Source organism: Sinohyriopsis cumingii, chromosome 7 (assembly GCF_028554795.1).
Source record: "Sinohyriopsis cumingii isolate HCF-2022 chromosome 7, ASM2855479v2, whole genome shotgun sequence".
Classification (NCBI taxonomy): domain Eukaryota; kingdom Metazoa; phylum Mollusca; class Bivalvia; order Unionida; family Unionidae; genus Sinohyriopsis; species Sinohyriopsis cumingii.
The window spans coordinates 102849044-102862285 of NC_142967.1; the positions used below are offsets into that span (position 1 = coordinate 102849044).

Consider the following 13242-nt stretch of genomic DNA (forward strand, 5'->3'; position numbering starts at 1 on the left):
ATATATATATTGATACATTTTCGAATCGTTGAGGAGTTATAATATAGTTTAACTCAATACTTGCTTCGTACAGAACACAAACCAGGTACCAAACCCCCGTCAAAATAATGTATCTCTAATATTTGGTTAGCAGGATTCTAAAATCTCCAGTTGTAGGTTTAGCTGTATCTTTGCTGAATGAAATGAACTGTCATAGTGTATGGTTATAACTTGTTTCAAGGTGATCGTGATACAGTCGTAAAGTATTTGCTTTTGAATGTTTACTATTTACACGAACAATATTTGCCATAAAAGCACTAAACAATCTCTACGTCCCGGAGCCCCGCAAGGAAAAAAGAAATACAAAATAAACAAAGGACATAGTTTCCGTCATGCGTTTGTAATGGAATAATATATATATTTGAAGCCATCCAATTTTTATTGATTTTCATAAAGATAGAACAAGATTGTCGTCATGATTTAAGCACTTTGTTTCAATCAAAGAGCTGCAGAGACATACAAATCAACCTGCCTTCGATTATGGTTCAATTTTTGGCACCGATCATTTGAGTGATATTTGCATAAGTCATATCAATTATGATATTCTCGACATAAAATATGAAAGAAAAGCTGTTGAGTTCTTAGAACAAGTTTGTTTGGATGAACTTCAGGAAGTATTGCTCACAAATAGTATTGTAATATGTGTCGTAACTGGAATTCCTAAATGCCTTCATCATGTTCAGTATTCAACATACATTTAATAGTCGGATTCCAAATCGATGAGATAAACGTTCTGTGAAGAAATCAATTTGTCTTGATAGTTGTTATTCCTAATAATAGTTTAATATATGGTTTTCAATTTTAGTGTACACAGAATAAACACTTCTGCACCTACAAAGCAATATAATTAGAGCGGATGAAAACGTCACCACCACGAAATGTTTGAGGATCCTTTGTTCCATCCCTTGATATCGGTATCTAGAATGAAAAGAATGTTTCAAATTGTAATCAAAAAGAATGTCAGATCAAAGCATGCGAGTAAGATCAACAATGTGCCCCAGATTTCGTTATGCTGTACTACCTATCACTCAAGAAAAAATATACTACACCACTACAAAGTGATGAAACCGTCGTAACAGTCAAGTTGAAGAAGGCAAAGATACAACTTCGATATTCATCTGCATTTTAAACGCTCAACGCATATTATGTGTTAGTATGACTGCCAAATATGGATGTTCTTCGTATATATCAGATATCGCATTTATTTTGAAAACTTGAAAATTTATACCAAGCAAATCTCAATACGTAAATTGTCCAATGGTAATATTAATTGTATGAAGATATATGTCTCAAAGAGTCTTCTCACAGTAATCAAACTTCTGTCTTACACATAATGCCCTAGCACCAAAACATTTTTGTGACAGACGATACTCGTTTTGAATTGATATCATGATCCATACACGACCAAAGGGTCACTAAATTCTCCTCTCTAAATATCAATTTCTTCATTATACATATAGTCGAGTGAGGATTATGCTTGCATGCCCACATATCTTATACATACAATACAATTACACCAGTCTCTATGACCAAGCCCATTACACGTCATTACCACACCTAAATCCTCTTAAGAGACAAGGAATATAGTACAAATCATATACAAACAAGAAAGAGAAAGGTGAGAGGTTATGACTTAGTGAGAATTTAAATGAAATTAGATTATGTACATCATATAAAAAATATGGACAATTAATTCATTATTTATGTAACTCTGTTCGATTTGTACTTTGAGTATCGTGATTTGTTTACCTATTCAAGGTACAATATCGAATTGCGAATGTTATATAACAAATTCTGCTTTATACATACTAGCCTCGCTTTAAACTACGCTATATAAGTACGGTTCAAATAAAAATGAACTATAGCTTTATATGAAAACTCTAGTGAGTATAGGTTTTATAAAGCTAGTCTGTAGCTATTTACATAATGTGAATTATTCAATTTCCTTATATATTGGGTTAATATGGAATATTAAAGCGTTAATGGGTGCACTTTTAATCAAATATATTTATTTGGTCTGTGTACATGCAATATATAATCACAAGTCTAAAACGTAATAAATCATAAATAAAGTTTATATATGTTTCAAACCAGAGAAAAAATTGGTAATTTATCAAATAGTCAATATATTTGAATATTCAAATTCGCACTAAAACCGTGCTTTGACCATGGATATTAATTTACTTTGGTTACCTGGTTTACAACAATCTATCGGTAGACAAGTGCAATGAAATATATAGCTCCATCATTTTGCCTAGGTAGACCCTGATGACTTTAATAAACGGAGCAATATATTCGTATTGTTTCATTAGGAAAAGTGGTGTCGGTGTTAATAGACTAAAAGTTGTCTGTATAATCCACAGAAAATGCAATTCTATGAAAGGAAATACATGTATAACTAGCGAAAATAATAAGCTATTACAGGGATAATATTTATAATACTTTCCCACTTACTCTAATACGAAATCATCTGTACAGTTATGTTTAATAATGCTTTGGAAATATGAATGTAAAACTACTTTACTAAAATTAAGTGTAGTATGTGGCAGATGCATTGCTTGACCTCAGACATTGTAGAAGTAGACAATATCAAATGGTTAATGATTGAATGTTTAATTTACTCAACTCGTTGAATAATATTCAGCTCTTTGCTCACCTTGGCAAGATAAAACAAACTTGTGCAATATTTAGATGTACCTATTTTTGTATAGAACTTTTAATTCAAACACCAAATAACTAGAACATCATGTTTAAACCAACACTTGATCTGCAAGGAAAATTCATGCGTGAAGTCATAATGTTCACTGAGGTCAAGCCCGCTGGAACGTTGAGTTGCAATACATTAAGAATATTTTGCATTATTTGGTTCCGAAGAATTATGTTGTTAATAATTGTTTGTCGGCTGAAGAATAATTGACGACACTGTGTTTATAATACACGAGTGATTCGAGTTTTATGACACCAGTAAGTTGAGATCAAAACTATATATATCCTAAAGGTTGGGTAAAGGAGACATACAGTGGGGTTAAGGCGATGCAAATAAGGCTACCATAGATACAGTTGGCTGCTGGTAGCTTCTCTTCATAGACTAAACACGTTTGTGTTAGACAGTATACTTGAAATGATATCAAACTTAGACTCGTATCTACTTAAAGCGTTTTAGTTTCACTACTAAGAATATCGGTTGTTGGTTGGTAATGTGAATAAAGTTTACAGAATGCAACATTCCAGACTTAATGTAATTGTGTTTGTGACCGGATATTTGCATTATTTGATTTACAATTAGATTTGTAATTATATATCATAGACCTAAGGAAATTTTATTTAGAATCGGAAGTACATCACATAATTGAGAACCATGACTTCATTGGAGCCATTATGCCGTGTACAATTGTTATGATTGGATAGCTTTTATTCAGGTGGGAGATCGGTTTATGTCATATTCTTCTTTAAATAGTGACTGTATTTACTAATATAAGTTAACAATTAAACCATACTTTTCTTAGGGTGGCTTCCATGTTAAAGTTTCCTCCTTGTCCTTTCTCCGTTGGCCGATTCTGTTAGGTATCTTTGTAATTAGACAATGTGAGTAAATATGGCCATAGTTAAACAGAACTGCCCTTTTGTTCCCAGTGTCCTTTGTGCAATAAATGTACAAAACAATATTCTCAAAAACCGTAGACAGCAATTGTAAAAACGAAACGTTCTAGATGGCGGGTGAAAGCACATTATTACGGTCTCAGCTAATCTGTAAATAATACAGTGCAAAATGTCAGGGAAGTATTTGGACCAATCGGAATCACATATAGTGATACATTACCATGTAATATCCCACATATTAATATAAACCTTGCATCTTCAGATGTCCAGCAAAAATTATTGACGTTGATCACTATCACAAAATCATTGAACATATATGTGAAATCATCAACATACTCATAATACATGTTAGAGCGAGCAAAGAGAAAATATAATGCCGTGCTGATGAGATAAATAAAACAATATTCTAGAAAATATTTGTTAATATTACTGCAATTTCAACTGCTGAAGCACGCCAATAACTCTACATTTTTTAGTTAGAGTCTTGATTTATATGCTAATTTGTTTCATAGGGTGTGGCATTAAAATTCAATTATGTGGGCCGCGCCCGGGAGGAATTTGCCCATGCCTGGACTCGATCAGTAAAGTACCGAACTGAAATTGCAATAGGACCAAATAATATCTAATTACGTGGATCTTAAACTGGAAATTATGCTTGAAATTGATCTTATGACAAAATTAAAAGCTTAAGATTTATTGATCATGCATGTTCCCTCTTGTGGCATGAATGTGCAAAGTTACAAATACACAAACCAGACAGGAAAATAGCTAAACACATATGATCAGATTTTTTATAAAAGGTAAATCAGTGGACATCATTATAAGAATAGTTTATACATGGTCAAAATGTTGATTCAAAGGATTATATGAGCACTGGCAGAAACAAACAAGAAACGAATCTAAACCTAGAATGATATTTGCAAATGAAGAATTGAATTAGAATTGTTATATGCTTATTGTTTTCTTTATTAACTTTACATTGTCAGAATCGTTCCTTATTTTAAGAACTCGCGTGCACTTCATTTTGCATTCATAAAGGAAATACATTATTTTATAAACAAACAATGGACGCTGGCGACAGCACTTTTGATTTGTAAAAAATCATGTACACTTACGTTTCATTTGACTGAATTTGTTTCTGAATGAACTAAATCAGATGTTTCGTAGATTGCCATATACCAGCTGCTTTGCTACATTCCGCGTTAACTTTTTTGTTACAATGTCTAGGATTCAGGTTAGCTATAGACGCGAGACAGGGTCCATATACATAGCATGCAAGTTGGAAGGCATAAACTGTCTTCTTTAGCTGGTAATAAGAATGGCGAAAACTATACTTACAGTTTTTCATCATGAATTTCGTCAAAATGTCGTTCTTCAAATCCGAATTACATGAGACATGCCATGGCTTCTCAAGTTTGGTTACACATTTCGAAAGTGTACTGTAAGTTCGACTATATTCAAAATGAAATTGCATCCTCCCTACTGCACTCATAATGAAATGCAATTTAAATTCCATAGCATATTTTTGATAATTTCAATTGAAAGACTTCATACGTTTCCCGTATTGCGATATCAAACATTCAATGACAGAACAGAAAATAAACACTTACAGATGCCAACACGCTTTTCCCTCGCTGTTTAAATCCGATGTATTTCATGTAGAATTGGCACAGACAAATCTAGTCCATAAGCACAACATTTCGTATAATCGAAAAAAATACCAAAATCTATTAATTCCAGATCAAACGGAAAGTTGTTACAACGCAAAGTCATTCACATTATGACTGTATATTTTAATTTAAAGTAGTCTGAAATTCCGTTTTCTTTTGAACGTTATGTCTAGCGCGACTAAGTTCAAATTAATATCGGCAGAGTTATGTACGCATAAATAATGTTGTTGTTGTGTAATGATGAATCTTCTGTTGTGTATTTTGCTTCGAATACGGCATACATTCAGTTACTTTATTTGTTTTAGTGTAATATGGTTTATATAATTAAGTCTTAAGTAGAATAAGAGAAAAAGCATATACTAAAAAGGTTACTGCATTTCGTGGGAAAATATGAACTCTTTTTTGCAAGTTCTTGCAGTATTTTGCATTCGAAAAACTCGTTTATTTTAACCCATACAAATTAAGTAACCTGTAATTACAGAGTTATATAATTCCATAACGCATGATACTAAATACAAAAGACTGATTCAATCTTCATTCCGATTATAAGGAATTTTATAATCGATTAGTTTGAAAGGAATTAAAATAAAGCTGTCACACAGAGGCCAATGAGATTTCATTATTTGTTTTAGGGTTTTGTGACATACTTTAAAACTACTGGATTGGCAGTGATCTCATATCCCTTCCATCACTTTAGTTTAACGTCAAATAAGACCTTACCTTGCAAAAGCCACGCAAAATATTTAGTAATCGTTGGAAATATATGTCTCATGCGTACCATCACCATTTGTTCCATTACCATAATCTTTAGTGCAAGTTTTAAAGCAGAATATGGTAAGTCCGTGTAATGTGTTGTAAATTTTATAAACATTTTGATGAAACGAAAGCACATCGACATTTGTTTTACAGGCAGAGATTCTGACAAATACGATAAAATGCCTAAATAAAAATCAACAATGCAGAGAAGTGAAGCCGAACAAGATCTAATCTATCGTCCCCATCAGTTTCCATATTGTCATTTTGTGTGAATTTAAAATAATTGCAAATTTATTACACACCGTAACGCAATTGGTTTAGTACAGATAAAATCCAGTTTTTGTATTTTCAGCATACGATGCTAGCTTCTTCTAAACAAAGAGAGACGTATAAGAAATATGAACTATCCAGTACCCTTTTGTAAATTAGATAGAGTGATTACATTAAAACTATGTTTATGCAAGTTTGCGAATACTGACTTTGACGTATCGTTAATGCATATCCCGATAGTTATTTTTAATCATCTTGTTGAAAGTAATAAAATTAAATCATTTTGCGCTTCATCTCTGAGATATATGAAACATGTTACATATATACTTTTGTTTTGCAATGACTGCACTCAACTATTTTGTAACTTCTTGGTTTTAGTTCAACCCTAGACTCTTAAGTCTTTCCGATCATACCTTTAACATGCTTACCTTAAGGAAAATATAAAATAATGCTAATCAATTTCTTGAATTTCCCTAACGTGGTTTAGGATTCATGTCCTTGTCAAGCAGTCAAATGGATAGGTGACATTAAAGGAAATTACATATAGCGTACACCTTCGCCCTCCCCAGTGTAATAGGATGACTCAGGCTGAAAGAAAGGAACATATTATTAAATTATAATAATAATAGATAATTGATGCAATCAGCACAACACACACACGCATACACACACACATACACACACACACACACACATATATATATATATGATGTGTAGCAGTGCTCTGCCCAAGTTAGCAGATGAGTTTAAATAACTCAACATAGCGTTGTCACTTTTCGAAATAATGGCAGTAAGTTTTGACCTTTTGTAGCTCTATATTAGCTCTAGCTGTAAAGCAATCGCCCATTACTTGAAAAAAATATAACATTACTACTAAAACCAGCATACGATTTGTTAGGGTCTGTTTGGGAAAATATGTAAATTTTATGTTGCATTGTTTTTATTGTCATAATGTTGATCCAAACATTTGAAAATATTCAGATACTCCCACAATTCCAAAGAATATGGAAAAGTCAGTTTGGTGATCATTCCAACTCAGGCACCTATCATGATTACACAAACACAATCACACGTATATTCATTGATGAACACATAAGTACTTGTTAGCATTTGTACTTGCTAACAGCAAGTAGTGAAATCAATAGGCGATATGCAACTTTCACTCCACGTAAGTATCCATGAAAGAAATCAAGGGTCACTATAATGTGATACCCTATATCAGGCAGTGTTAGAATGTATTTGCAAAAGATATAAAGCACACAACAGTTATGATATAATCTTTGACACAAAATATGTATGACAGAACTCACAGTATTGCGCTATAAAGTAATATACACACAACACAGCTGTGTTCTATAAGAGGTCGTTAGTAAGAGGTAGTGCCTCAAACTAATTGCTCTCCGTTCTGGAGATTTTCACGATCATAATTAATAGCTCCATAGTAACTGGAAATTTGAAGAACATCGTTCATTACTTGATTGATATAATATTGATAATAAAGGCAACACATTATTTTTTTTCCTTCATACGGGTTTGTGACCTTGGTAACACGTAACTTTTTTTACGGCAAAATGGTGATAACATTGTTGTACACATACAGCAAAAAATAAACAAAAACGATAAGTACATGAAAAAACGCCATGAAAATAAGGTACAAGTTCCAATTCAGCTTACATCGTTGGACAAATTACATTTGTGAATATATATAGGCATATTTACATGAATAATCTACATACAATAGTCCTATAGTACACCAAATGAAAAGTTTGAAGTCTTGATTTTAAATCCTGGACGCATTAAGTTGACGTTGTATGCACGCCTTTCCTACTAGGACGTTTTCCAAACGTTTGTCAAGTTTCACTCCCATCAGATAGACTAGACTAGTAGCAATCATGCAAACTTAGACACGTTACATGTTCTGTCAAACCTTGTTGTGCAACCGACGTATAAGAAACATATTTTTCTTTAATTGTAGATGCGATGACTGGAAAAAATGCGGAAGTGGTTAAACATTTGACAATAACTTTTCGAGCAAATAAAGTTCATTCATGAGCATAACTGTCCAACTATAATTAAAATGTATAATCGAATTAAGGAAGCCAATATGCACGGTGTTCGCATTCAGATTAAGAAAACAATTTATCAGTCAGAGTCATTTGTTCAGTCACTTTTAATTATATCATTACCATATATTTCCTTGAATAATATGCCTAAATTCACATTGAGATAAATACTAAAAGAAACACAGTAGTAAAATTAATATTCCTGCAAAGCATGTCTGCTATTACTAGTGCTGCTACTACTATTACTATTATTTATAATATTGCTCCCCTTTGTATTTGTCTGTCAAGGTAATGGACTTCTACCTGATTTAAATAAACCACTCTTACGCTCCGGTATTGATTATCAAACCATGACTATTACAATTTCTCTATCGTGTGCGTTATTTGTATGAATGCCATATTTTCCATATAATGTTTGTTATTTATCCAGCGCCATCACTCCACTATCAGAAAGATATTCATCATCGGGTTATGGAAATTAGCAATACATCCATTGTGTGGCTATTGATACAAAAACAAAAAAAGTTTATGCTACATTACCTGCGATATTCTATACTTTGTTTTTTTAATTGTTGCACTTAAATTTGTTCAAGCATTTTAGAACGCAGGACAGTTGTGAATGCGGTTTGTTGCATATTACAGATACAGTAAAACAGCAAAATTAAATAAATAAGAGTGGCATGCAAATATTTGGTTTCAACAAGCTGAAATGCGATCACGACCTTAAGGAGTTATTGAAGGAGGACAAATACTGTGTTACCACTTTCTCCACCTTGAAATGTCCGTTATATCAGTGAATGGACTCAATGTCTTAACTTGTACTTCCAATATCGATAACATCCTGTCGTATTTGTCTTGAAGTATGCACAAAGTGTCATCATGCTTTTTGATTTACATCATCTTTATCCACAAACTTAACGAAATGATCTGGGTGTATTGAGTAATTCGAAATTCAGCGTATGTATGGATGTACGTATGTGCCTATCTGAAAAATCTGTAGCTCGATATATTCATATTGTCAATGTGAGCGGCCTTGGAAATTTAAATTTAGTATATCTTAATATATGCACACATCATTTACAGAATGTATTCATTTATGTATTCATTTGTCAATCATCTATTGGTTTACCTTTCTGCACAATATCTCCAAGGTAATACTGTTCTATCGAATTTAATGTCAAGTGACAATAACTACAACTTGCATAATGTCTATTATCAATGAATGATGTTAAAGTAAGTAATGCCATAAGGTTGCTCACTTTCATTTAGGAAGTTTTCATGGAATATTACTTGCTAATTAGTATGTTATGGTACAATGCATAATAATGTTTTGTAACTATGTAAATATGATACAAATATATCAGTCAAGCTTTCCTGTTGGATTCTTTACTTCAAGCATCAAGTAGCGTATGTTGCAACACATGTTTAGGTGAGTAAAGTGTAAATCTATGAGAATTATAATATCAAAATTAAGTGATGATTTTGTATATTTGTCTACATTTGTCTCCTTATATTTGTAAATAAGTTTTATGTTTACCGGAATGTCTTATTTTCCTCATCACACCTCTCGGAGATTTCTCTAACACTTCTATGTTAGACTTGTATTAGATTGGTAAAAGGATTACGTTGTAATACGCAAGAGCCTATATCAATACGAATTTCAATAAAACATTTTTCCTATATTTAAATGTTAACTGTAGAGGAACCTCCTGTAGATTGATCAGAGCACTATTCTACATTACGTATATTGATCAGAGCACTATTCTACCTTACGTATAATGGTGTCAAACTATCGTACTTACGGTCCGGTAGTTTCAGACTGGGCTGAATCAATCAACTAGTTATATTTCTTGCGCACGTTTTGAGTACTGCGATATGAAGTGACCGTGATATCATGTTGGCTGAATCATGCTCTCTGAATGTGATGCCTGAGTGTCACACGAAAAATTAAATAAACCATTTCTCTTTAGCTTGCGCCAACTTCGGTGCCACAATCAGTATAAAATAGACACATATGATGTACAATCTGCATCAGGAAATCCATTGAAACGGACAGACCATGTTACCAGGACGACATGAGATCGAGGACCAAGGCAGATTTTCTACAGTGAGCTGTAGGAGGGAAAGCGACAGCAAAGTGGTTAGAATACACGCTTCAAAGATTTTACCACGTAATGATTGAAACAGTTTAACATTGACTCTGATTTTCGGTAAGATCTCGCACAGAATTGCTCCACGTGTTCATTTGAGAAGAATTGCAGAGGCAGTATGGAAGCAGTTGCATCATAAGACTGAGAACTTCATAATTTAGTCTATTCATCAAGCATCCTCGAGCAGCATATTTCAAACGTTCTACAGACAATGCAGAGACCAAATCGGCCTGATCTGTTATTTATGTTTAAAATAGAACCAAACCAATCAATGTTGTTATTTTCATCTTCGAACTCGAAGTACGCATACAAGCGTCACGAGATTAGGTATAAAATAACACCAATCAAAATGTACAGCATTGAATGAATTATCATATTTCATAAATTTTACGATAAATCCATCCTGAGGAACTATGTATAGCTATATGCGCAACATGTAAAGTATTGCTCTGACTTTTGTTCTGGTCTATTGGAACAGTTCAACACTTGGTTTGCAGATATGCTTCTATCTACGTATTTGCTTATTTATTTCAACACAAACGTATTTTCCTTCTTATTTATTGGCATCGCTTAAACTAACATGACGAAAATGTGGACGTGTTTGACTTTTTCTCGATCCATTTACTCAACCGATTTAATACATTTTCGTCTCCATGTAATATCAAAGAAACACAGGTTACATTACCAATGTGTTTTAATTGTTTTATTGCAGCGAATGTGCAATTCATCCTTTCAATTCATCTGGAAAAAACTTCAAACACGTTTCCCTTGCTTCACTGTCCTTGTAATAGAAGATGACTAAAATGTATATAATTTTGTGTCAAATATATTTAATTACAGAGTTGTATTTTTGCACGATATCATATCCTGATACGACCCACTTAATGTTAGTCTGATTACGATAGCTGCTTTTTATCTTACGTCATCTAACTTTAGAAAGTTGGTTAAAAATGTATTAGTTTCTTCATATTGCATGAACCACTTATCTAATGCATATCATTATGGAAGTTTCAATTTAATCACTACTTCCATTTTTCAGCCCCTTACGTTTACAAGACTGTTGAAAACAATGGATGAGAAAAAATTGCATTAAGTCTCTATAAGATTTAGTGAAATCAATCGTTTTCCACTTTTAATCACTCCAAATATTATAACATTTCTCAATATTTGAAAGATATTAACCGTAAATAAAAAACCGTGCTATTTGTTAGTGCCCAAAATGTAATAAATTTGAAATGATAACTTTGAGTTTTACACTATCATGAGCAAAACACAAATACAGTATGCATTCAATTATTTATGTTAATTTGGATGTGAGAATGTACTCTATGTCAGGTGACCTAACACCAATGACATGCAGTCAGCTAAGGTTAGATGTAATGATTGTCAATAAAAAAAAAAAAATTACAGTTAAATAACTTATTTTTATGTTTAGAAATGCTAAGTGGTTGATAAAATATGATCTTGTGGTGCATAACCATGGGCCCACACTTTGTATTGTAAGCCCTGTTTAGTCATAGTTTTGTATTGCTGGGTTGTAATCCTGTAGTATCCTCAAATACCTATCAAACACATTCTTAGTGACTCATACATAAGATTCATTACCTTGCCATTTGATATATATTGATGTAGTTTTACGTGGGTTGTGGGATTTCATTCCCAAAGTGAGGTTACGGGAAGGAAGTGATCTAAGTGATCTAACATACATTTCAAATCAAAAGTTATATATATATATATATATATATATATATATATATATATATATATATATATATATAAGTGTCTTTCCTGATATAATAACTATATATATGTTCAAATTCAGTATATATACTTAATTGGTAACACTATTAATATTTTACTTAGTGGGCAGATATATACATATTGTGGGCAGATTTGACCTTTTAATACTGAATACGAAATACTATACATAGCGTTCTTCCCACAAGGATGATATATATTAGTTTTCTGCCCACATATACAGTGCATTTATATAAAGTTCAGGCTACTGACGACCAACGTTCCCTCTAAGCTGGGCGCACGCGTGGCTGGGCAGCTGCTCAGACATCTCCGCCCAGCTGAATTGTTCTCCGCACAGCAGATAAAAATTACCAAATATTCTATCCATCATTAATGCTCAAGTCACGGAAATGCTTGCACTATGTAACGCGCATAGCGCGCACATCTACCATTCACTTAGAGGGAACGTTGCTGACGACGTGATATTATGATACCTTAGATGGTCTATAATGCATGCAGTCTAAAATATTTATTCCTCACATGAACATAATTAGGTTAAGAATACGAGGGTTGCTTTATCTTCTAGTAACTTCATATAAAGTGATACATAACACAAACAATATTAAATGATATTCATTTATTCTATGACCTGCATGAACAGAAGGAGCGACATAAACTTAATTCCCATAACAACGAGATGCAAAATATATTTTAAAATCTAAAATGCAGCCATATTTGGTAAAACTTTCCAGGATTATTTTTAGGAAAATTTTGTTTTTGGTGGCTTCCATTGCAACCATTCAAGTTCCATAGCAATCAGGTAGAAACACATGTTTACATCTCGAGAAAATGTACCTGAAAAATTTTAAACAATGAATTGAACGAAATATTTATCATGTCACAATAAACAAATTAATGCGAGTCTTTTTGGTCTCAATGAAAGCCAAGTGAGAAACA

The 13242-nt window shown here is 32.8% G+C and overlaps 1 protein-coding gene and 1 long non-coding RNA gene across 13 annotated transcripts in view; one reads left to right on the forward strand and one right to left on the reverse strand.

Moving 5' to 3' along the window:
* Positions 1-13242, forward strand: part of LOC149795836 (uncharacterized) — a 735181-nt gene that overhangs the window by 618523 nt on the left and 103416 nt on the right. The window lies entirely within an intron of this gene.
* The window catches only part of LOC149795844 (uncharacterized), a 31888-nt gene that overhangs the window by 3594 nt on the left and 15052 nt on the right, over positions 1-13242 (reverse strand). The window contains exons 1-3 of one of the 8 annotated variants that reach the window (XM_089965744.1): positions 10201-10592; positions 6877-6923; positions 875-957 (exon numbers count right to left, since the gene is read on the reverse strand). In XM_089965744.1, coding sequence (XP_089821870.1) covers positions 875-941 — 67 coding nt within the window. In that variant the 5' untranslated portion in view covers positions 942-957; positions 6877-6923; positions 10201-10592. Of the gene's footprint in view, positions 1-874; positions 5392-6763; positions 6924-7645; positions 7737-9158; positions 9371-10200; positions 10593-13242 lie in introns of those variants that run through there. The other 7 variants (XM_089965740.1, XM_089965747.1, XM_089965742.1 and 4 more) reach the window with 7 other exon arrangements.